At 43.0% G+C, this 26,171-nt stretch overlaps 1 protein-coding gene across 3 annotated transcripts in view; it reads left to right on the top strand.

Annotated features, from left to right (window-relative positions):
• The window catches only part of TEDC1 (tubulin epsilon and delta complex 1), a 71,713-nt gene that overhangs the window by 42,378 nt on the left and 3,164 nt on the right, over nucleotides 1–26,171 (top strand). For 2 of the 3 annotated variants that reach the window (XM_040565995.1, XM_040565997.1), the window contains 2 exons: nucleotides 2,910–2,996; nucleotides 7,509–7,721. In XM_040565995.1, the coding sequence (XP_040421929.1) occupies nucleotides 2,910–2,996; nucleotides 7,509–7,721 (300 nt within the window). The remainder of the gene's footprint in view (nucleotides 1–2,909; nucleotides 2,997–7,508; nucleotides 7,722–26,171) is intronic. The other variant, XM_040565996.1, reaches the window with a different exon arrangement.

Raw genomic sequence — 26,171 nt, 5'->3', positions numbered from 1 at the left:
CTTTAAATTTCATTAGGAGGGATGATAACGTCTGGGTCCTTAGGTCAGTGAAAATGAGACAGCTTTAGCTGCAGTTTGTGGATTTGTCTTGCATTTTGAGGTGCTTACAGAGCAGCAGGAGTGGAACTGCTCATCGATGCATCTGTGTGAGCTGTTATTGGTACTAAGAAAATGTGTGCCATTGACCTCAAATTTGCAAAATGCATGGTTTAGTTAAAGTACAAAAAATGCTCATTAGAAGCTTGAGTAAAGGATGAGGCTTGGGGGAAAGAAGCTGGCTGGCAGAAAGCTGTTCATCTGCCAAGTGCGGGTGAAAGCCAGTCATGCCTGGGTCACGCGGGGACTGTCCTTGTGCCAAATTAATGGCATGCAGATATGCAGTCTGACGTCCCTCCCCACCTCAAACGCTTTTATGGTTTTGATAAGGTATTTCAAGGGTATTTGTACAACGTTGGTTTTTATTGTGTTATGCTTTATTCTCTGTGCTGCAATAACATCAGGGTCTTGCAAGACCTGTAAAAAGAATGGCATGGGATATGGGATATGCCATCAGGGAGCAGTGCCATCCAGTCCTGGGGCAGAAACTAAAAAGTTGGGTATTGCAGGCTGCTTAACACTGACACAGAGCTTTCCAGCTAGATTGAAAGCCATCCCCCCTAAAATCAGCAGTGTAGTCATCCCATTACAGATTTATGGCTGCAACAGCCTAGCGCAGGGTTGTTGGCCTGATATTTCTGAGGTGGTAGTATCTTAGTGAAAGGTGAGGATGCAGTAGGTAAGTGAGCCAGATGGCTGCTTTCCAGTGAGCTGGTTGGGTATTGCATGACTAATGGCACAGTTTAGAAAAAACAAACAAAAGATCCTGAAAGTCCTTAGCTTAGGAGACTGCTCAGGAAGCTTTGATTGCTGTTAAGGTCAGTTAACTCCAGCAGGTCATTTACAGAACCGTGTTCTTTCAGTTGTGATGGGAAAGCAAGTGGCATGTGGCTTTTTTCCTAAGCTTTTCCTTTTTTTTTTTTTTTTTAAGGCTTAAAATGAAAAATTCCCCTTTCTAGTCTTCAGTCCTCTTTAGCTGTCACGAGACATGCTTGGACTGCAGTCACGTACAGCTCATGACCACGTTACAAAGCTACTTTAAAATCAAGTAACGTTAGCTGTAGCTTGAATAATTAATCAGGTCTTTATCTGGGTTTATTGCCAGCGTCACATCCTATAAGGTAAGCCATTTGTGCTGCAGATACACCTAAGAGTAGGAAAAATGAGACAGAAACCCATTGTTCCACCTTTCATGTAACAGCTGAGCTTGAAACTAGCAGAGTCAGTAAGTGTAATGCCAAGTGTCAGCTGTGCGAACAAATGTGTAATAATTGTATTTTGGATCCAGCAGTGTTTTAGAGGAAACTGTTCATAATTTCCAGCAGTTACTTTTGCAAGTGCATTCCCTTCTCTGATTTCTCTATCTCCAAGCTATATACGCAGAATGAAGTTGCAAAGCCAACTCGTGCTTTGCAGTTACTTCAGTTATATGGTATGTAGTAAGTAACTAACCCCAAGAAAGCTGGCAGAAGTCAGCTGTCTGCATAAGGCAGGTGTAGTTTTACTGATCTCGTGCTGATCATCCTTTTCAAGAGACTGGTTACTGTTGGTGTGTTTCTTAAAAAGTTGCTGGTGATGTCAGATCAGTATTAAAACTGTTTGAGTATATGGCCAATACTGAAGCTGGTAAGCTCTGGTTTATTCCTAGGTTGTTCACCTCTCATTCTTTCCAAGCATTTTGGCATTACTGATACATAAATAGTCTTGGAATGTCTCTTTTTCTATATACGTGTGCATACATGCATGCTGTATATATAATTACAAAAAATGTATAACTGTCTAGGTAGAACATAATCTCTCACTTCTTCAAGTACTGTCAGGTAAGTGGAGTTCCTCATGCAGCAAATCAGACAGTTTGGTTTTATAAAACGTATAATGTTTTTAGAAGGAGTTCCTCTGTGCTGTTTCAGAGCATCAGAGATCCACTCAGTTTGAGTGGTCAGAATATGGGACAAAAGGTTTTGGGGGAGGAGGTAGAGAGGAATGAAGATACTGTAGTTCTGACTTTTCCCCAGGTGTGGGAGCAGATGGAAAGGAGCTGTACTGGAGCAGTAGGGATGCCTGTATACTACAGTTGAGGGTCATTACTATTGAGTATGAGGAGGTCTATGATACTCATAGATCCTCGTACTCCTCTACTCTATTGAGTATGAGGAAATCTACGTTTGCAAATATCTTAAGTGTGGGAGACAGTGGGATTTGGCCAATCTCTTTTCAGTGGTTTGTGGGGACAGGACAAGGGGCAATAGTCAAAAAATGGATCACAGGAAGTTCCGCACCAACATGCGAAAGAACTTCTTCACGGTGAGGGTGACAGAGCACTGGGACAGGCTGCCCAGGGAGGTTGTGGAGTCTCCTTCTCTGGAGATACTCAAGGCCCGTCTGGACGCCTACCTGGGCAGCCTGCTGTAAGGAACCTGCTTTGGCAGGGGGGTAGGACCTGATGATCTCTTGAGGTCCCTTCTAACCTGTGAGATTCTGTGAATGGGCATGCGTCTAGGTGTTAATATATCAGAATTCTGACTCCTTAATACTTCAAAATAATATAGAAATTCACATTCAAGTGTGGAAGCTTATGATACTTGTACATTTGGAGTGAAGAATAAATCAGTTATGTTGTGGGAGGTGTCCTCAGGTTTTCATCATGTCTGTGCAGCTGGTTTTACAATAGTCCTATAAAAAAAAAAAGTGTCATGTACCACTGACACTCTCATGGAGTTCCCTTTTTGTAATTCAGACCAAATGCCCATTTCATTTAGCTCAGAAGTGAGTAGTGTTACCTGATTTTCTTTCCTTTGTCTCTTTTCCTCTAGCTGGTACAACTTCTGGAGTTGGAAACCATGCAACTAGAAGCCTTTCTGGAGTGGAAGCAACTGGAACCGGTTTATTGGCAGTGGATGGTAATGACTCAAATGAATTTTAAAGGGTGCAGCTTTCTCAAATCTAACAAAGAGCTGACCACTTCCAAAGGCTCCTTTTAACAAAAACGCTGCAAAACTACTGTTCAGCAGCAGTTGAGAAAAAGGAAAAAAGGCCTTGGTAAAGTAAGGAATGGTTTCTTAGTCCTTCATCCCTCAGTTTTCTTGAGAAAGAATCACCCAGCTAAGCTGAAGAAATATAGGGCAGAGTAGCAAAATTTCAGAAAGTTAATACAGATGAAAATGCTTGATCTTCATCTCTTTAATGTTTTTAAACATAGCATTCGTACATTTTATTAAAATTAAATGGGTTTTCAGAAGAGGGACTCTAAGCTTTATTGCAGACTTCAGAACAACTAAATTTGCAAGCAACTGATATTGAAAACAACTTCATTTTTTCCCAGCCAAACAGTGTGTTGAAATTGCCAGTTTCCCCTTGAACTGTGCTGAATGATCATAAGAAAATCAATAAGCCTTTCTCTGTGCATCTTATGATTTCTCAAGTGAGTGTAAACGGTAGCATCCATCTCACTTCTCTCTGCAACTTTTGCCCATATACAGTTGCAGAAAATAATTCTTTAGAGCACTGCATTAGCTGTATGAGTTTACAAAATCCTGAGAATCAGTGAGCTGACTATTAATTGCCCACATGCGTTGTTCTACACTAAAAGCCAGGCAGAGGAGTGTAGTATTATCTGACCTGTCTTGAATTCTTCCAGTGTAGAGCCAATCGAATTCCTGTTAGTTACGTGATGGTTTTTAACTTACTCATCTACCATCTTGTAGGTGTTTGGAAAGCATCAGCGCTAGAATAAGCCTGTCTCCAAAGACATACAGTCAAACAGTAGGTGCAAGTGCTATGGCATTTCAGTGTACTCATCGAAATCTTTGCCTCTGACATGTTGAACGGTGTGGGAAGTACTGCGGTTGTTGGTGCTCACCTGCTTCATGGAGTTAAGTCCTAAATAAATACTTGCAAAAACTTGACCAGTACATCCCTATTAAACAAGAGTTGAAGCTGTGGTTGAACAAAACATTCAACAGGCTGGATGGCCAAGTTGTGTTTTTTGTTGGTGATGGTTGTGTTTCCCATATGGTGTATGGGAATGAGATGTTCTTTGAGGATACAGTAGTTTTCTCTTTCCATTTTATCCATACGTTGTATTGCTGGTCTGATGGAGGGGATGATTCTTGCAGAATTATTGTCAGGTCTTCCTGGTGGCTGTGGGGAATGCATGTAACATGTTCCTGATACAGCTTCCTTACTCTGATTACTGAACCTTTTAATACTGATGGGCATTGTCTGCTCTGCAGCCTTCCCTGTATGAGTATGTCTGAATCTAGATGCATTGGTCACGTTCCTTACTCTTAATCTTTATATAAAGTGTTCACTGGACATAAAATTACAAGTTATTTTTAGGAAGAGTGTTTCCATTCCCTTTACCCCATGCCTTGATTTTTCTGTGCCTTTACAATTTGGGGAAACTCAGCCTCTCTCTGCCTGGGTGCGGATGAACTCTGGCATGTGGTAGGGAATTGGTAATTTCAAATGAGTTCTGAAAGATCTGCCCACAAACTATTAACGCATCCTTCAGCATTTGCAAATGGAAAGTGCCTGGCTTAGTGCCTGGCTTAACTCCTGGCTTGGCTCCCAAGCCTTAATAGGGATCTACCAGCTATTGCTCTGAAATTGGTATGTCTCTCAGACTTATCTTTGCCTGATTCAGCAGCTAAAGTTGCATGGTTCTGTAGGAAAACAACTACTTAGTATCTCCACATCTTTTCATGCTTGGTTCTCTTTTTTTAAACAAGCGCAGCAAGCTGTCAAGAGGATTTTTCTTCCATACTGTCTTAGTTCTGGGTTGTCAGATGAAATAAACATTATTATTTAAAAAAAGAAACAGCACAACTTTTCTGGATTTGATAAACCAGACATTACTGCTAAATATAGATGCTAGCCAGTTATCTGAAGCCTGTTGTTAATGGTATTTTCTCACTAACTTTAAAGTCTGAAATTAGTTGCTTTCAGTTGTTACCAAAACATATAGAGCCAGTTTTTTACATCCCAGAAAAGAAAGATTTTTTTTTTTTCGGGGGGGGGTGTGTGTGTGTGTGTGTGTGTGTGTGTGGAATGTAAGGGTTTCAACTTCAGATGTGGAGCAGAAATGGAGAACTTAAGAAAATTTGAGGTAAAATAGAAAAGGGAGGACTGGGTTTTCATTTTTAACCTCAAATGTACCTGCTGTTATGCTCAGCATGAAGTATGAGATCATGAAGTTTCCTGCTGCTTGAAAGCACAGCCCCTTCCTTACCTCCTCATTTTAGGAAGTGGACCAATTTGCTTTTAAGTTAATGCACTGCAGTCAGCCTCGGGAGATCATAAATAATTTCAGCCACCAAGAATTCATGATCAGTCCCCATTAATAAAATTTTCTGAAAGCTTCAATTATATTTTAGTTTGCTATTTTCTGGTGTAAATGTGTGTAGAAAAGATGACTTTGAATGCACATGGGGATGTGTGGCTCTGCATTACGCTCAGCTCATCCCTGAATTACGGTATGGCTCTGCTCTCCATTGCTGTCCTGATGACCTTCCCTCCTGCTTTCCCCTATTTTCTGCATTTTCTTTCTTCGTATTCTTTGCTGTTCTGCTATTCATTTTCTTCTGTGCAGTCGCATGTGCTACGCTGGATGCAAAGAGTCAGGCAGAAGGAGATGAAACAGACTCCATGAAGGCAGCAAGGGACTTCATTACCACCCCGTGACTTTGTGTGGGGAGCCTTCAGCTGCTGCTTCCACTGATGGGCTGTGGCACAGCACCCTCACTTAAAAGGGCGAGTATGTTGGCTCTTAAATGTAACATTTAAAGCAAGACAAAACAGTTGTCTTAGGCCAGAGTATGACTTAACTACAGCAACTGGAGCGACTGCAGTAATTTTACTTTAAAATTCTGCCATTAAATGAATTTCAAATTAAAGAGAGGAGGAAAAAAAAAAGTTTAGTGTTATTGCTGTGCACTTTGTTAGGCTGTCAGTGTCCAGAACACATCTGTGTTATCACAGGCTGCTCCTCCAGTCCAGTTGGGGATAATTTGCAGTGCCGATGCTCTCTTAGAAAGAAGGTTTTGCAGGGTGTCTTTTGCCATTCTTAGCTATATTGCAAAGTTTTCTCATATCAGCCCAAAACCCCCTTGCTATGGATTAAGCCAAAGTTTTGAATCTGCCTGCAGAGAAAAATCCCATCCTCTTTACAACAACCTTATATAAAGTGAAGGCTGTTAGTTTCTAGGCTAAACAAAATTGGTTTTCATAATGTCTCTTTGTGAGCCATTCCTTCAAATTTGGGTGGTTGTTGCTGTTCCCACATGGGTTTTTCTGTCCCATTTGTCTGTGTTTAACTCCATGCACCTCACCTGTACATCAGTATTGCGGTCAGCACTTCTATCACAAAGATTCATGATTATACTCTCTGAAATGGTACTTAGCTTTCTCAGAATTATGTTAGTGACTTCTGTCTGATTTTTGATATCTCTTTCAGCAGTATTGCTGCTGAGTCAGTAACTATGCATTTGTTTTTCCCTTGCGTACATGTTGACCATGCTGCTCAACTGCTGAATTTCCTCTTACTGTTTTTAGGTCACTTCTCCACTTTTGAAAGATAATTTTGAATGCTAATAATGTCCTTAAAAGAGATTATGACCTCTCCTATTTGATGTTGTCTTGGTAACAAAATGGAAATAACTGTTTAATTCTGAGTGGTGAGGCTTGGGTCCTTTAGTTATCCTGTCATGGCCTGAGGACTGTATTTGTAATTTGTGTGCTACATTGTGCAGGTGCATGTATTTCAAGGACTCTGAACTTACAGTTTTTTTTGAGTATTTCAAACAAGGGTTGCCATTTCTGAATTCAGCTGTGGAAGTGATGGTAGAACCAGTTAGATGGCCAGGGTCAAACAGAGCTAGCAATGTTCCTGCCCAGCCTGGAGCAGAGATCTCTTGGGGTTCATTGGCTTGGAGCTGTACATGGACACAGGTGGGCCCACGGGTGCTGCAGCTTACTATGCTACATAGTTAATGGGACTATCCTGAGCAGTGTGAGCACTTTTCTCTGTGCTGGTCATTGCTTTGTTACAGAAGGCCACAGAAATGCACCCAGCGTCAGAGTTTGAGAGGAAAGGGTGTGTTTGGAACTACTGCAGTATTGATGATCTCTGTTCCCGACGTGTTACTTTATGCCTTAGTAATAGCAGTGGAGAGTAGCTCACAGCATGCAGTGCTTTCTAAAATAAGCTGGGTTAGCAACATAAGTTTTCTGTTAACTTACAAGTACATTAGATTGAACTAAGGAGGTTCTCTTAAAATAGCTGTGAAATTGTGGAGCAACCGTATCCTGAGATGGCAGCAGTAAATTCCTAGCTGTGGATTACTGGGAAGAAGGGGAGGGGGAGAAGCATTTTAGGTCCTGCTGAAAAGTAACTTTTATTGTTTTTCCTTTAGGAAACTGTGTTAGATAATATGGCTGAAGAGGGAAATATGTGCAAGCTACAGGATACTCACACAGAGAAAAGCAGGCTGCCAAAGGTGACCTCGTGCTGCCCCTGGGCTGGCAGTCTGACTGGGCAAATCAGCAAATTATCCAGAGATCTGATGGCTCTCCGCGACCAGCTACATGAGCTTGTAACTCACCGAAGGTCGACATGGGAGGAGAAGGTAAGGTTTCAGGGGGTATTTGTGATCGTTAATGACTTTTCAGATCCTATTTTTATCAGCTCTCTTGCTGCAACCCATCCCAGGGCAGCCTCCCTGTTGCTGCTCTGTGTCAGCCTTGCTGCAGATCTACAATAAGTTGTCAGTTTATGCCCACAGCATGCCAGGTGCTCTTTCAAACACAAAGTAGGCATCTGTCCCAGAGAGGCAGTGTGCTGAAACAAAGTAAGTGTTCTTGCATTTGGAAAGGATGGTATCAAAGGATAGAGGTTACAGAGGAGAGAAGGAGAAGAGAAGAGGAGGAAATCGTGGCAGCCCCTGGAGGGGACAGAGGCAGAAGTTGAAAGCGTCAGTAACGGTTATAGTGAGAAAATTAAGAGGTAGGTGTTCAGAGGGAAAGGAGGATGGGAGAGGCCAGAGCTTGTCATCTTTCACTGAGTTAGTAGTCTTTGAAATGTCTGATGGGGGAAGGAATAAGAAGGGTTTGAAACCTGTGAAGTGAGAGAAGGAACCGAGTACAAGATTTGGTGCAAGAACAGACTGACTGTGGGAGGCTTGCTGCAGAGGAAAGTAGGTGATACGAAGGAAGTGTACGTGGTATTTGCTGGCAGAGAGGGGTGGGATAGGGGGGCACTGGGAAGCACCAGTTAATGTAGATGTAGGTGAATTTGAATATTAACAAGCTGGAATGAGGAGGAGATCTGATGGAGATGCAGGCATAAAAACTAGTAACTTTTTTCAGGCACAAGGAGGAAAGAAGGATGCTTGAGAATCCATGAAACCAGTGGATGGAAAAGCGAAAGGAACAGTTGGGTCAGATAGAACAGTAACTAAACTGTCATTGTTTTGTATCTTGTATTAACTCGAGTTAATTTTTTTTTAATTTTTAGATTGAAGCATAGGTAGATGGGATTACAAATCAGCTGACAATGAAAAGTAGCAGGTTGTCAGATCAGGAGGTGTTTGCTCAAGAAGGTCAGGGTCTTGTGTGGGAAAAGTGCATGGAGAAGGAGCTGATCCCTCTCTTCCCCTGTAAGAGGGAACTAATTGGGATCAGTTGGATAGAGACAAGTAAAAGGAACTGCTGCTGCACTCAGTGTGGGGAATTCTTCCCACAGGGCATTGGGGATACAAACAGTGTACATGGGTTCAAAATCTGTTGGACGACACATTCTTGAAAGAAGAAATCCATCAAAACCTATCAAATATACAAATGTGAATTACAAGCTTAGGAAGCTGCAGAATACAAGTTGTAGCAGGCTGGGGAATATTCTGAAGAAGGATATACATATATTTGCTTTGGTCTTGTAGTCATCTCTAGGCAGTTGTCAGTTACTGTCAGTGATGGGGTACTAGACCCAGGCAGGTTCCTAGTGTGGTCCCATTTAGTTGTTTGTGTGGCAAAGTGGAGATGAATGTTGCAGGATGTGTCAGACTTTGAATTCTAAAGGTAAAGTTTCCAATATGTGATTTTCAAAGCAAGATACACTCTGACTCCTGTTATACATAACAATACATGTGCTGTTAAATATTATGTAATAATCACACAAATTTTTTATGCTTAAATTGGGAAATTAAGTCCAAGAAGGTTAACTGATGAATTCTCCATTGTACTGTGATGCTTTGATTGGATTTGGCCAGTCAAGTTCCAGCGTTACAAGGGATGAGGAAAAAGCTGAGGTGCTTAATGCCTTCTTTGCCTCAGTCCTTAGTGGCAAAACCGGTTGTTCTCTGGATACCCAGTACCCTGAGCTGGTGGAAGGGGATGGGGAGCAGGATGTGGCCCTCACTATCCACGAGGAAATGGTTGGCGACCTTCTGCAGCACTTGGATGTACGCAAGTTGATGGGGCCGGATGGGATCCACCCGAGGGTACTGAGGGAACTGGTGGAGGAGCTGGCCAAGCCGCTTTCCATCATTTATCGGCAGTCCTGGCTATCAGGGGAGATCCCAGTCGACTGGCGGCTAGCAAATGTGACGCCCATCTACAAGAAGGGTCGGAGGGTAGACCTGGGGAACTATAGGCCTGTTAGTTTGAACTCAGTGCTAGGGAAGCTCATGGAGCAGATTGTCTTGAGTGTCATCACGCGGCACTTACAGGACAACCAGGCGATCAGGCCCAGTCAGCATGGGTTTATGAAAGGCAGGTCCTGCTTGATGAACCTGATCTCCTTCTATGACAAACTGACACGCTTAGTGGATGTCAGAAAGGCTGTGGATGTGGTCTACCTTGACTTCAGTAAGGCTTTTGACACCGTTCCCCACAACATTCTCCTCAAAAAACTGGCTGCTCGTGGCTTGGACTGGCGTATGCTTTGTTGGGTTAAAAACTGGCTTGATAGCCGGGCCCAAAAAGTTGTGGTGAATGGAGTCAAATCCAGTTGGAGGCCGGTCACTAGTGGAGTCCCCCAGGGCTCAGTACTGGGGCCGGTCCTCTTCAATATCTTTATCGATGATCTGGATGAGGAGATTGAGTGCACCCTCAATAAGTTTGCAGACGACACCAAGTTAGGTGCGTGTGTCGATCTGCTTGAGGGTAGGAAGGCTCTGCAGGAGGATCTGGATAGGCTGGACCGATGGGCTGAGGCCAACTGTATGAAGTCCAACAAGGCCAAGTGCCGGGTCCTGCACCTGGGGCACAACAACCCCAAGCAGCGCTACAGGCTGGGAGATGAGTGGTTGGAAAGCTGCCTGGCAGAGAAGGACCTGGGAGTACTGGTTGATAGTCGGCTGAATATGAGCCAGCAGTGTGCTCAGGTGGCCAAGAAGGCCAACAGCATCCTGGCTTGTATAAGAAGCAGCGTGGCCAGCAGGTCTAGGGAAGTGATTGTGCCCCTGTACTCGGCTCTGGTGAGGCCGCACCTCGAGTACTGTGTTCAGTTTTGGGTCCCTTGCTACAAGAAGGACGTCGAGGTGCTCAAGAGAGTCCAGAGAAGGGCAACGAGGCTGGTGAGGGGTCTGGAGAACAAGTCTTATGAGGAGCGGCTGAGGGAGCTGGGATTGTTCAGCCTGGAAAAGAGGAGGCTCAGGGGCGACCTTATCGCTCTCTACAGGTACCTTAAAGGAGGCTGTAGCGAGGTGGGGGTTGGTCTATTCTCCCACGTGCCTGGTGACAGGACAAGGGGGAATGGGCTAAAGTCGCGCCAGGGGAGGTTTAGGTTAGATATTAGGAGGAACTTCTTTACTGAAAGGGTTGTTAGGCATTGGAATGGGCTGCCCAGGGAAGTGGTTGAGTCACCATCCCTGGAGGTCTTTAAGAGACGCTTGGATGTTGAGCTTAGCGATATGGTTTAGTGGGGGACTTGTTAGTGTTAGGTCAGAGGTTGGACTGGGTGATCTTGGAGGTCTCTTCCAACCTAGACGATTCTGTGATTCTGTTACTGAGATTCAGTGAGTGTCATTTGAGTATAGAACCATGGGAACCAAATGGGGTGTATCTTGCTAGGTTGTTAAGAGGATGGTTTATCACAAGTGCCTCTACTTCTACATCCCATGGAACAGAATCATTTCGTAATGCTACGTGGCAGCATTTCGGCAAGCCTGGAGGTCAGATGTCTCTCTATCAATCCTCCTTATATCAACCCTTCCTCCTATCGATGAAGCTGCTTACGTGTTGCCTTCTGTCCCCGCCCTGCCCCCCCCCCCCCCCCCCCCGAAGTCAGGATGCTTGCTGAATGCAGGCTCCTCTGTCAATTGTGCCCCCTTTAGTCTCCTCCCTGGAGAAATAAGCTTATCAAATCTTACCTTCGATGTTCTTTTTTCAGTCAAGCAGAAGCTATTGCAGTTGTTAAAGCGGTCATTATCTCTATCTTTCTATCTTGCAACACTGAGACATCTGGAAATTACCTTCTTTCTCACAATCGTGCCCATATGAGGGACAGTACAGTTTATTATAGCTGTTGTGCCCACTGTGTTTAACTTCATGAAAACAGTGATAATCTACAGGGTAATTATGTCCGTTGTTACCGGTACACCGCGTGTCTGTGCCAGGCAATTGAGTGGAAACTGCTCTGAAGAGCAGAATTGAGGGCATGTGATTAAATGTGATGTTCTGGGGAAGAGTCAGCACGGTTTTTGAGGAGAGAAATCGTGAATCTAAAAGCTGTTGGAGCTCTTGAAGGGACCAGGGAGCACGTGGGCAAAGGAGGTTGGATTGACATCGTTTACTGCATTTTCAAATGACATTTGATAAACTCAGATTCCCAGCAAGAATAAACTGCTCGTGTGAATGTCTTTCCTCTTACCCTTGAGCAACCAGCAGAGAGGAGGCGTCTGATCAGTCTGCAGAGGCAGTTTCCAGTGGGACCTTGTGAGCCTGTGCTGCTCCGTGTGTATGGTCTGGGAAAGGAGGTGATGAGCAAGATGCTCGAGCTGGGAGATGAGCGTAAATCACTGGGAGCACACGTGAAGGATGACAGGGAAGGATTGCTAAGGGCCCTCGTGGTACTGAGTAATGAAGCAGTAAAATGTCAGATAAAAATCGGATGGGAGATAAATGTGACAAAAATGCATCTAAAGGGGAAATCGTAATTTTTATATGTGTGTTTATGTGATCTGGCTGTCGTGGCATGTGAATGAGCTCTTGGGGTTATAACGATAGTTCTGCGGAAACGTCAGTGGTGAAAATAGCAAATTGAATCCTAAGAATCATAAGGAAAGCAGGAGAAAGAGAAACTTAAAATATTCCAATCCATTCCTGGAACGCTGCATGCAGTTCTGGTTGCTGTCTGAGCTGAAAGAGAGGTGTGGTTGAACTGAAAAGGCCCAGGGATGAGAAGGGGTGATAACCAAGTGTGAAAGGGTTTCTGTGCAAGGAACATTTGGCTAGATTTGGCTAGGCTAGGGTCCTTGCACTGAAGGGGAGGCAGTGAACAGGGGTGTATCGCATCAGAGCAGGTGGAAACAATTGTGCTGTCCTGCTGCTGCCGCTCTGTTCTCATGAGTGAACCAAAAGGGAACAACTGGATAAATTCACGAAGAAAAAAATTCATTGTTAGTGATAAATATGAAAAATGTTCTCTAGTCAGGGAAGTACGTCAGCTACAAACCATTAGATTTTAGGAAGTTGTGTCTTCCGGTATTGTTATGTTTGTCTAGTCCTAAACTTCTCCCCTAGCTAGTTGCTGTTCAACACTGTTGGAGACAGGGTGCTAGGTTAGAAAGAGCTTTGATGAAACAAGGTACAATTGTTCTTACTTTATATCCAGTTTTTCAGGGAAGACCAAGTGGGGAGAGTCCAAAAGAGAAAAGTGACGATTGTCTTAAGTGTGGAACATACACGTTTTTGAGGGTCTTTATGTTAAAGATGGAAAGACCAAGGTGAGATATGAATCAATATCAAAATATGAAGAAGTTTCTGTGGAGAAAAGATTTTTTTTTTCCCCCATATGCCCTCTGTGAATGGGACAAGAACATGCTTAAATTACAACACAGATTCTCATTACATACTAGGGAAAAAATTCCCAATGCCCAAGGCAGAGAAACATTGGAGCATGTTACCTGGCAAGCTGTGCGGTATCCATCCTTAAGCCCTATACAAACCAGGTTACACAAATACCTGTTAGGGATGGATGGAGAGGAGTGGGACCTGCTATAAGACTGGATTAGGCTTGAAACCTGAACCTTTGATTGATCGATTGATTTAGGACTAGGTAGAGGTATTTCAAGTGTGTTAATGTCAATGCTATGCCATGGTGAGTGGCTTGCAGCACTAAACGTAACTGTTTATTATTCAGGATATGGTATCAGGGCAATGTATCTATTTTTTGCAAGATTGATATTTTGTACACCGTGATTCTAGTAGTGCAAGCTATCAATCTTTAATCTTTTAAAAATTAAATAGGCTATTTTCCCTAGGAAGGTTTTGTTTTTCTCCCTGCCCACAGCTTTTTTTTGGTTATGTGCTTGGAATGACCCTGAAACCATTTCCCCTTTCAGTGACATTGAAGATAACTGAATGTTGCTGTGGGATTTGGGTGATTTGTGAAACCCTGATTAATATGACATTTTAACTGATATCCATCTGCAGGCAGTAATGTGTTTGGTATCTTGGAGGAGAAGAAGCATATGACATACCTGTACTGGCAGAGGTGTGATCTGAATATGGGGCTTTCTTATTCTTATCTCTGTTCTTTTCCATTCAGTCCTAGGTAAGCAATCAGTTTTTCTTCAGTGATGATATGGTGATTGGTAGAAGATCAAAAAGTTGAGTGAAATGGTTAAGCTTTAAAAAGGTTTCTCTGCTTTGAAACAAATTTAAATGAAATATGAAATTCCTAATTTCGAAAGATGAAATCTCCTAATTTCAAAACAGATCTTTTAGTCGGTTGGTTTTTTTTTTCCCTTTCTAAATATTTATTATCTACTCCTTTCTTTGAGGGGAAGCTTGATTTCAGGCTGCGTTAAACATCCGGCATCCATCAGCTGGGATGCAGATTATTTGACTCCAAATGACGATCTCTTCAGTTTTAATCATGTAAATGCTCACCCGCTACTGAGCTTTTGTTGAAGCTTGGGATATGGTAACTTGGGATCTGTGTTCTCTCGGGTTTAAAAACAAGCCAGACTCCTTTCAGCTGGTGATACAACAGGATGGCACTTGCTCATGTGTGCATCTGTGAAGCATGGCAAGGAAAGAGTTCGAGCCATTAATCTGAGCTGGAACGTGCTCCCTCTGCATCCAAGTCCTCTCCAGAAACAGCGGTGCCCGTACTGGTGCGCTTAGCCCACGGAGAGCAGAGATGTCACAGGAGGAGCAGTGGGTACCTGAGCAGCTGCTGTCTGGCCAGACGGCTAACCTGTGTGAAAATCAAGGCACGTATGGTGGGGGTGAGGGAAATACGCAATACCACTTTTTGCCCTGCGTTAGTGGTGCCCACGGGCAGCAGTGGGATTTGAGCTGCCTACACAAACTTTTTTATAAAGCAAATTGTTCATATTTCATTTTCTACTGTTTGTTCTAGTTCTCCAGGCTCTGTGTTAATATGAAGATATTAGTGCAGTGAGCAGTTAATAATTATCCAGGCGGTCTGGGGTGTGGGAGGAGAAGGATTGGTGGGGAATAGTTCAGAGCATCAGCGTGTTTCTGCAGTTGGCGTGTTCACTGCCCTGGTCCCAGTATTTCTGTGTTCCACTTTGTATTTGAAAACCTCCATCTGGAGCACCGAGCAGCTGTCAGTGGAGCTTTTCATGCAAAAAGAAATTGAAGAACTAGCAGGGCCACAAGAGCAGCTTTTGGAAGTGCATGGTTGGCTGGGCCCAGATGCCCGGGTAGGGGGAGGAAACCCAGGGAGATCAACAGAAACATCCATCGGAAGGAGCAGTGGAGGACGTGGACGGGAGGATGGCAAGGAGGGACAAGGCTAATGGCTTTTATGTGTAGTTTGTATTCAGTTAAATGTAGGATTATATTTGCTGCTGATGGAACTGTCACAGTAATAACTGATTTAGGTTATTAGAAAGCATGGACCCGCTATAAGCAGTAGGAAGTAAGATGTTCATGTTTGTGTTCACTTTTTTTTGTTGTGTTGGTTTATTTGTCAGCTTTTTATCAGTATTCACACTGGGAGAGGCTGCTTGCTTTTGGTAGGTGCCCATGGAGGCTGTGGTGAAGGCCCAGGTGATTGCTCCTGGAGGGCAGCTTGCTCTTCCTTGTGTTGGAGGGAGGAACGAAGCCATCTCTGTGCATCATTTCTCCTCTTAACAGCCGGATCTAATGTTTGCATTAGACCTGCAGCCCCTAGTTAGCCTGGCGTAAGTCCAGCATGTAAAAGCACGTGGAAAGTTACTGCAGATGAGCAGAGCTGGGAGGTTTTTGGAAGAATCTTGCTCACTTCTGAGGACTTCAGCAGGTTGGTCGGACTTGAATAGTCAATGCTAAGCTTGCAGCATACAAACAGATGAAAAAGATAAATATTCTTTGTTTGCAGATGTAACTTGCTCTGCAGATTGCTGAATGAGTACTGAACTGTGAGAGAGGCTCTATCTACCAGTTGCTAAATCAGCAAACTGATTTTAAACACACACAAAAACTGTAACTGAAAATAAATTATCCAGCCTGACATTTTTCATGGGGCTTATGTATTCTAAAAGACTCCAGCTCCATAGGGAAGAGAGAAACATTAAAAACTAGAGTGCTGTCTCCTGTTTTGTGCGCAGAACTCCAGGGTTTGAACTAAGTGTGGGTGGAATATGTTTTTTCTTGCTTCCCAAAAGATGCAGTTTTTCCTTTCATTGCCAAAATGTAGAATGTTTGCTCAGGTGACAGGATCGGTTAAGGCATAATCTATAACCAGTGTTAATATTTTACTTGCGTTATTTGCCAAGATATTGGATACAGACCAAGGCAATGAAACGTAGTAAATGCAGCTGAAGAATTATACTCCAATAAATTTTAGATGAGCTTTATTTAACAATAAACTGTAAAAAAAAAAAAAAAAAAATCCAATGAGAAAACACGTTTTGTAGCCACTGTAAATGTTTTAGTGCATTTTTAGAGAAATAAGTGTATACTTATGTTTTCACAGTTAAAAGCACATAAAACATGGACAAAAAAGCATGGAGGCTGGTGGGTGGGAATTTGAGGCACCTGTGACCACAGAGCTGCTGGATTTCTGGAGCCAAGGCTGTCTTGCAAGTGGTGGGCCCCTGGGACGTACATCTTCTTCCACAAGGGCAGCATCGCGGGGACATTCCTGCAGACAGAGACTGTGTTAAACACCACAGACGGCTGCTGTGTTTTAGAGCAGTTCTACTTGAAACACTATTAGTGAGCTTTACTGAACCTTTGCAAGTGTATTTTTTGGGACAGTAACTTCTGGAGGGTATCTGGCTTGCTTTTTACAGCACAGGGCTGACTGTTGGGGTGAGCTCTTCCTCTGTCAGCAGGAGCTGCAAGCATTTTGTGTATTCCACGGTACTGCTTGGTTTTGGGGTGAGCTGATAGGAGCTTGGTGCTTGTGGGAAAGAGACTGTTTGTATTCATGCACTCAAAGCTTAACTCCAAGGTTTTCCGTTTGCTTAAAACATTGGCCTTGTCCTCTCAGCTGTCTGCCCTGAAATTGAGGGTGCTTGATCATAAGAGAAAAAAGTATCTGACTCATTTCTGATTCTTTGTCCCTTGTGCTTGTCAAAGAACTGACATAAAAGTAAATCCGTAATTTAATATTGTCAGATCTCTTCTTCCCAGACAGAAATGCATCTAAATAAGGCTCCAGTACACTTCTGAGCTCAGAACTCACAACTTTTAACTCTTCATCTTACTGGCTCTCTCAAAACCATGAGAGCTATGTTATTTTTCCCTTCGCAGGCTCACTGTGGGCTCAGCCTTTGACTTCTGCCAGAGCCACGATGGCCATTCAAGCAGCCTCGCATCCACTACAGCTGCTAATTCACCACCAAAACTGTCAGAGAAACTGCTTTCACTGGATGAATTTTTAGTCATGGCTTTCAGAAACGTCTGCTTTTTCATTGAAATTCTGAAAATGTTTTATTTTGACAAATCTCCACCTGAGGGTTACTGTTCATTTGCCTCATGCTATTGCTATGTTTGGGCTGCGTTGCTGCAATGACCTTTGGCTGATGCACAGCTCCTGGTTCCCCAAAAAGCAGAGAGAGAGCCACAGGGCTGGGTGCTGTTGGATGTTCTGCAGCGGTCATTCAAAGCTCTCAGAGGTGGCAAGGGAGCAATGAAACTGAAATTGAACTAACTGAAATTTTACTGGTTTGCAGAAATCCCTTATATTTTCATTTTCCTTGTAGTTTTTTTTATAAGACTGACCATTTTCCAAAAATCTGAATTACCAGGTGATAATACCTTACTCTCATCAGTCTATTTTAGGAGTGCTTTGTATAAACATTCCTCTTTTGGGCTGTATATACAGGTGCTACATTGCTTGACTTTTCAGTTTCACATCCTGTCGTCCCAGAGCAGGATAATATAGAGAAGTGCTAGTCACAAGCAGCACTTTGGTTTCTGAAGTGGCTACTTTCACGTAGCGTGGAGTGATAGAGCTGTGCTTACAATGAAGTGGGGCCCTCCGAGCCTCTGCGTGTCACTTAGATCTGAGATGGTATCTCACAGCATCACTGTTTGTCTCTGCTGCCCAAGATAAAAATTCGGAAGAACAAATTGAAAAATAAGTGAGCAATTTGTTACATGAAGCAATACTTGTCTGCCGCCTTCTTTACTAATTTGTCGTTGTCAGTGTCTTTTTCAAAGTAGCACTGCAGTCTTCTTGCAAGTGCCTAAATCTAATCTAACAGACCGAAGCTGACGTTCTGTGCTTTTTCTGTATTTTCAGGATGTGCATGCTACAACATTAATGTGGGTGATTCTTTAGATGAATTCAAAGGTTTAACATGTAAAGATGAAACAAATTAAAAAGAAATGCATTATAAAAGACTCATTCATTATAAAAGACTGGTCCGTTCGACTGGATTTTTTTTTGGTTATTGTAATTAGTAGAATGAAATAGGTGTTTATCTCTTGTTCCCTTTGCATTATCTCTCGTTCCCCTTGCGTTTTGGGAGTTGCGTGCCGTAGGGAATTTTCACAAGCCTGAACTGCATCTCCCTGTAATCACTGGTAAAGAACGTGCAAGTTTGATGCTCCTGCCTGGAGCTCTCCCACCTTCCCAAGAGCAGTGGGTCTGTAGTGGCTGGTGGGATGCTTACCTTCTGGTGGGCTTACACACCATCTCAAGAAATAGCTGAAAAGGTTTAGATGTTCTCGGGCTCTAGAGCACGGTGATTTTGGCAGTCTTGTGTTATGTTTGTGCCCATGCTTTGTCTCTTCTCTTGCTGGGATCTGTTTAGCAGCACAGAGGTGATGCAGAAATTGCTGATTTCTCCGAAGTCCAGCTACTGTTTTGGGATTTGTTCCTGGCTGGTTCTGCCAACAGCGTTGCTCCAAATAATCCCATTATGTTTTTGTTCCCCTTCTGTTTTCTTCCTTTTTGAGTTCAGTACTCAAAAGCTAAACACTGGGAAAGCAAACTGCTCATGCTAAAACTGAGGAACAGAGATTTCAAAAATATCTGTAAGGCAGTAAACTTTTTTGTAGTGTTGTGGTGAGAGGTGTGTATCTGGAGGTTTTCAGCAGTAGCTCCCTTTCTGCTCGCCTCTGGCGTGTCCTTTAAAAATCCCACCCCACTGCAGCCCACGCAGTCCTTGGGCACAGTTCACAGCAGCCACAGAGTTTGGTTGCTTTTGGGCCTAGGAGGATTAATTTCCCTTTCCCTTTTCCTGTGCGATAGGTATTCATGGGCTCAGCAAACAGGCAGTGCTCTTCATCAGTCCTGCACTTTTGTGTTTTGCACTGGTATTTGCAGGTTTACTTTGCATTTTCTCATAAAGACACTGGAAAATCTTACTGTCATTCCTTTCCTGTTTTCTTAATCCTGTATCCTTTTCTTTAATCTTAAACTTGACTGATTTTCCTGACTCCTATTAATGCGGTATTTTGGTACACGATGCCAAATACAGACTGACTTGATAATCTCACTTGGGGGGAGAAAAACAGGAACGACGACAGAAATGTGGTACGCATCCGTGTGAGGTCAGGTTACTCCTCTGTACGAAATGATCTCACTCTGGTGCTCTAACGAGCTCATAAATCTTTGTTACTGTTCTTCCTCACTGTCTTAAAGCTTTCCACTGGAGAACAGTGTGGATCCCACCCTGAAGGCTTATGAGGTGCTTTGCAGTATTCAGAGTATAACAAAATAAGCACACAGCAGCGGTGCCTGGCCAGACTTCTGTAGCTGTTCTCATTGGTTGCAGCTATGTGCATTTCTGATATTAGCATTATATTTTTAGTTTCTCCTCAGAGAACTCCTCCCCCAGTTAAAAGCTGGCCTTCTCTTGCTAGATAAAGTAGGTGTATTGCCTCTCTGTGGCTTCCCTGTCATTTTGTTTTGAAATGACAATAGGTGTGCCTGGGAGCTAACATTTGAATAGTGAGTGTCTTGCTTAAAATGCATAAGATGGAGATGTATACATTCCTCTCTAATTGCAGGAAATTGCAAATCCGGGCAAAATTTGGAATGCAGCTGCTTGTATAATTACATATTCTGTCAGTTGCTGTAGCTCAGCTTTACAACCCTTTTGAAATGTCTTCATAGTTTATAGTAGAAATAACGCACCCATTAATATTAATTACTTTGATATCACCCCTTTTGTTTATTCTTCATCAACTCCAAAGGCCTAAGGTTTTTCCTCTTGCTGAATTTATGACTGTAACAAGTCAGTAATTATATTAAAGCGAAATTGTGCTGCAGCCATTAGCTATTTCTTAAGCCAGAGCTTTGAGTTTTCGGTAAGAAATACCCACGTATGTACCTTGAACCAGTTTGATCTGCTTACAGTTTCAGGCATTGGATACGTGCAAACTTTTATTTTTTGTGGCTCATGAAACAGAAGGTAATGGGATCATGGAAAAAGATGTTAGATTATTGATAACTCTTACTGTTTGCTACTGATGAATAAGGTACAGATCGTGAGTCAGGGCTTAAAGAAATGTGTTGGTCCTGCTTATACCACCATCATAACTATAAAACGATGGTTGGTCCTTCTTCTTGAGAGGTTAGAAGAGTGTAACTGAACCAAGGCAAAGTTATTGCTGGATCGTGTTCTGTAAGTTCCTAGGCAGATGTGGAGCTTTGAAGGTACAAGACGAATAAGACTTTTTTAGGTGAAAAATGGCATAACAAGACCCTGTGGCTGAGGCAGAACTTAGCAAGAAGATGGACATTTTAAACCGTAAATGTATTTTACTGCTGAAATAACATTGCAATAGGGTAGGGTTTTGATCAGCTGGAGCTTGTGTTTAAAAAAAAAAAAAGTTTCTAGAAGAGACCCTGTAGCTTATCAAAATGTAGTAGAACGCAGCAGAAATTACTAGGTGAAATACTGCAGCCTGTGCTGTGCAGAAGGTTAGACTACTTAAGCAGTTCATTTTGGCTTTAAATCTCTAAATGCATGTGTATTGCTATTAAATGGGCTATTTCAGACGAACATCAAATCTCTCTGTGCACAATCAAGGATCACAGAAGAAGAAAGAAACCTCATTTAGGCAGGACACTGTGGGAATTGTTCAGCTGTTAAAATAGAAAATGATGGTTTCCAGGATTTTTAACTGGTTACTCTCTCAGGTTGCAGAAACTGCTGTAGAAAATTAAAAACCTTGAAAGCTTCTAGCAAAGAAGCTTGATTCAATGAGACTAGTTTTACAGAGCTGCAGTGCTAACTCTGTAGCTTTCTTAGGGGCTTGAAATGACGTTTGGGCAAGTTATTAGAAGACATGAATTGGAGATTAGAATAAGGAAGCAGGTGTTTTTACTCTAAAAAATACCTCAGTGTTGTAGTGTTTCCAGAATAGCTGATTGCAGAGACTTGCTGTTATTTTATTCTTGTTTTTCAGTGTAAGTAGCAAGTGCCTTTAGATACTTTTCTGAACATTGGGGGTCTGATTTTTTTTTTTTTTGGAAGATGCTGCTCAGCAAATGTTTGAATTTCACAGGGCTGTGTTGTGTCCTGTCCCGTCTCCCCCCGCTATGGAAGGAAAGCATTTATCATACACTGAAGTATGACTTAACAAAAAAAAAAAATAAATAGCATATTTTGTTAAAGGGAAATGATCTACTAGCCAAACTGTTATTTGTTCATTGTTAAAGAAATGTGAAGCCCTGACCCTACTGATGTGTGAAAAAGGATTCCCTTTTATACCTTCTGAGATGCACATGCACACAATGTTTGGGTTATGACTGTCTGTTCTGTACAGAAAACAGCCACACAGATGTGGAGAGCTTTGCTCCTGGCTTGTTCAGTTCCTGCTCATCTGACGTAGTTTAGGGTGAACTCTGGTTGAGCATCTGCTTCCCCAGACGGGACAGTGGTGGGTGTTTTTCAGCGCTTCTCCGTTCCTGTGTGTGCAGTAAGGTGCAGAAAGTGCATTTCCATAGCCAGTGCATTCTTGTACAGGCACACAGAAAGGTGGTGGGTGGGAATTCTGGGATCCCTGTGACTGGTTTTATTGTATTCCACTTTTATTTAATACTTACAGGTCCTTCTGCTATGCTTATAGTGGACTCTGCTCTTTCCCCTTTTATATTTTTGATCCTTTTGCTTATTTCCTTTTTCTCTCTTTCCTTTTGCACTTGGTGCTGCTTTTTCCATGCAGACAGAGAGCTTTCTTAAAAGTAATCTGCAAATCCTTTTCTATCCTGCTCCTTCTATCCCAGATAGACTGTCAGCTGGGACTGCAGTTCTGCAAGGCTTTTCTTGGAGGAGGTGATGGTGGAATAAACACTAGGAATAAACCCTGAGACAGAGCAAAGGGTATAAATAATGATTGTTTATAAGCAGTGTTATTTTAGTCTTTATAAAGACAAGTGTTTGCAAGGTTCAGCCGCTGGGCTGATAGGGATAAGTCTGCAAACTTCTATAGCCTCAATTTGCTCTGCCTGTTTTCCAGTGCTTCGCTGTCAGGATTTCTGCACAGCATCCCTGATGGCAGTCTCTGAGCGATGCCCGTATCTCCATCGTTATCCCGCTTTCATTTTTTATTCATAGATCTTTATCTGTAACTGATGCTTGCCCGCTGGCTGGGTCTGCTTGGTATACGTGGAGATGGAGAGCTTGGAGGGCAGCTCCTGTAGCTGGGGGAATGCCTCCCAGTGCCGTGCTTGGGATGTTGCCATGCCCTGGGGAGCAGCTCAGAGCCAGCCAGGTGAGTGCACCATCTGGCCTGGCAGCCCTTTTCTATTTCTGCAAAATATTTTCTATTTTCCCCTAATTAACCATCTAATTCCCAGCATGTAAAATTCCACTTCATGCTTTTCAGCTCTTCAAATAGAGGGGGCTGTTGTGGATATGATAGCTTTAAAGTAAAGCTTTGAAATGAGCTTCCTTTGGGAATAAATATCCTGTGAGTTGGCTGCTGTTTGGTGTTTTCACAGGAACTGGATGAGTTTATGAAAGGGGTTGGGCGATTACGCCCCCGATAGCAAAGGCGGTGTGACTTAGTGGCTTGGATATCGCATCCATTCATATTTCCTAATTTCCTTTCACTGCCCAACCCCAAAAGACAAGATCTGAGGTTTTCTCTGTTTGTGCCTTGTGGCTCCGAGCACAAAGGAGCAGGTTGCACTGTGCTTTCTAGCAAGGACTGGCATCGCATTTTGTGTTATTTGTGTTGAGTGGGAAGAATAATTTGTTTCGTGTCGTATGCATATAGGGTCTTCTCCATTCATAAGAGAAATGTGGGAGAAGTGAGTAGACAGATAGGACTGGAGGCAGAAAATGTGCTGTTTCTAGGCTTGTGCAGCTTGTTTTGGGAACAATAGCGTTGTTATAGCCATTTCTGCAGTGCTCTTGGAGTGATTTGAAGAGATTGTGTTTTAAAAATAGTGACATGATTCCAGTCCTTATCAGCCACTTCAAAAGGGGCTCCACAATTTGGTTTGCTGCTTGTTCCTCGAAGCTGGCAGCAGCGCGTTCATGAAATGGAAGTGCTCCTGTGCTCTCACCCTTATTCTCTTCCTTGAAAAAGGTGTTTGGACCTGTTGTTGCTGCATCCCTAGCTCTGGTGGCTTCCTTCACGTATGTAACTGAGTGGGGCACAGTGTTTGTTTGCTTTTTGAGGCTTTCGGGTTGCCACGTGAAGTTTTTCCAAGCTGAATTATTGACATCCAGCGTTTGGAAGATTGCCACTTTTGTTCGGTCATTCCTGGAAATGATTTAAATAATGTTATGTGGTTTTCTAGATCTTGTAGGATCTTTTTAGGATGTTGTACATTTTGGCCAAATTCTCCCCAAGTCTGTTCCCATCCGTCTTGCTGCTTAGCAGAAAAAGAACAATTTTTTGCATCATTTTTATTGCACTTTTCGTTAGTAAGCTGTTAAAGCTCGGAGGCAGAGCAGCCTCGTGGGGATCTTTCTGCGCCACGCAGAATGAGACACAAAACCCCGGGCAGCTCATTACCAGCAAGGTGCAGGCAAATGCGAGGGAGCTGAGGAAGCCACGGCAATTAGGAAGGGCTGGAAGGGCTGATATTTGAGGAGAGATTGGATGAGCTAAATGGATTGCTCATCGTGAGCAGTTGGTGAGAGCAGACCTCCCACAAGGTGGGCAGCTGGAGACAGGGACTGTCCCCGTGACAAATGCATACAGCACCCAGAGAAGGCGAGTCTGGGTAGTACTCTTCTGGCCTCAAAACAACAGAGCATGCAGAGAAAGTGGGAAGCAGCTTGTGCAAAGTGTCAGACACATTACCCTTTCCAAGAAGTACTCACCAAACCCATCGCTCTAAAATTTATTCAAAGCTAGAAGATTCCCAGGGCTGAAAATAGCTGAGATGTCACTGGCTACCCTTTTCATCCAGACACCTACCTTAGGTAGAAGAAGTTTTAGAAAAGGTGGTGATGGGGAAGCTAACAGTGTCCGTAGGGGTGTGCAGGTTTGAGGTCCCTCCTGTGCATCAGCACACGAGTCAATACACTGCAGCAGGGACCAAGCTGAGCTGCGTGCCCCTTGTTTCTTAGTTTCTCATCTTCCCCAGTGGATTTGGCAATGCATGGGTTGGGCCCACCCTTTTCTGCTTTGGCCTGGCTGTTTTCCTCAATTGGACCTCAGCCTTAGTATGTGTTGTTTTTTTTGTTTGTTTTTTGAAAAACAGCCTTGGTTGTGGTCCTGTCCCTGGGAGAAGACAAGTCCACTTGTGCCTTGTCTTCTCCTATAAAATTGTTATAGTTTTTCCTTTAGCTTTTAATTTTTAATATGTTTTGAAACTTGCAGTAGCCTTCTGGAAGACTTCCAGAAGTCAAGGAGCAGCCAGGGCAGCATGGCCACTCTCCTGTCCCCAACGTAGTTGTTGGCGTGGTGAGGCAGGGTTGGAGGGCACCAGCAGGAGGATGATGTTCCTCAGTGCCTGTAAGTAACCGCTCTGTTGTACTTAGAGGTGTGCAAAAGTGTTGTGAAGAGCTAACCGGATTGCTACCCGCTCCACAGCGGGGTGTGTGCCAGTTGGAAGATGTGGATTTCCCATCAGCTGATTCCCTCAGTGTTTGGTGTGGCTTTTCTCAGAAAGCACAGGGTCCCTCTGGGATGAGGTTGTTTCTGTGGAAGTGGAAACGATGATTATCTTGTATTTATTCGGAGAGGATGCACAGCAGTTGTCAGACAGCACTGTGAGCCTAACTGGCAGTCGAAGTTCCAGCTGCTAGATTGAGACTGAAAGGATAGAGAGGGGCAGGCACAAAATGTTGAGGCTCCTTACCTTTTGTAGTGTGTTTGTTTAATGTACGGTGGCCTGCTGAGATTGTTTTGCAGCATAGAATAATCATTGTGTGCTGACTAATGGGAGATAGCAAGCTGTTAAAAAGCATCAATTAACCATCCAGGAGGGAGGTTATCGAGTGTTTTCACAAGTCTTCAGGATGTGAAGAGTAAAGAACATTACCTGAAGGTAACCTCTAGAGACTTCAGCTGTTCAACAAAGATATTTGTGAACATATGTGGTTGCAGAACTTACTTTTACCAGGAAGAGCAGAGCAAAAAATAAACCAAACTAGTTACCCAACTCCAGATTTCTGTGATACAAATAGTGCTTTACAAAACTTGCTGTCTTATTTCATAGCCATTATATTGAAATTTTCTCTTACTAAATTAATCTAGAAAATTTTCTGTCCCAGAAAATGTTGGTTCTCCTTACAGAAGCTTACAGAAGACAGCATGTGCAGTGCCATTCTGATACTTCTGTTTCCCTGACTGCTTTACAGCTAGGTTGTTGTCCTTGTCTTTACAGCTGCTCTTGCTTCACTACAGTAATTTCTATCGCAGCTGTTCCTATGATGAGTTAAAACTCAATGCACTTACTGCTGAGAGTAACGTGCTCTTCCATCGTGTGCCTTGCACAATAGGTAATAAAATTCTCCATTTTTGGCTGGTATGAAAACGTATGTTTCATTAGGAGTACTTTTATACAGCCCTACTAGTACTCTGTGCCTGAGTTTAATGCAAAAAAATAAATAACATTTTGTGGACTCTGTTTGCTTGGTGATTTTGTTCTTTGTAAGTAAGAGGAAATGTTCCCCGTTTTGGATTCCGGTGTTAAATCCACTTTGTGCAGACTTCACTTGCCATTTATTCATTGGCGGTGGCAAGCCCAGATAACAGAATTTATTTTTTCAGTTTTGTTTCTTCTAAATTGTTGTTAGAGGATTGGTCAGCAGCTATTCTTTTTGCCAACAGCAAGAGATGTCCTGGGGTTCCTTAGGGATTATGATAAAGAGGGACCCTTGGTTCTTGAACAAGGGCAAGGAGAGACTTCTCTCTGCTACAGCTCTCTCTATTCAAACGCCTCAGTCAACAGAGGTCTCCTTTAACAGATGGTTCTGTGTTGATAAAGCCTTTGAGATGTTAAGAAAAATTCAGAGGAACCTACTCCTTTTCTG

Source organism: Cygnus olor, chromosome 8, assembly GCF_009769625.2.
Source record: "Cygnus olor isolate bCygOlo1 chromosome 8, bCygOlo1.pri.v2, whole genome shotgun sequence".
Taxonomy (NCBI): Eukaryota; Metazoa; Chordata; class Aves; order Anseriformes; family Anatidae; genus Cygnus; species Cygnus olor.
Note: the sequence above shows the minus strand (reverse complement) of the source record. Positions and strands in the feature narration are given on the sequence as shown.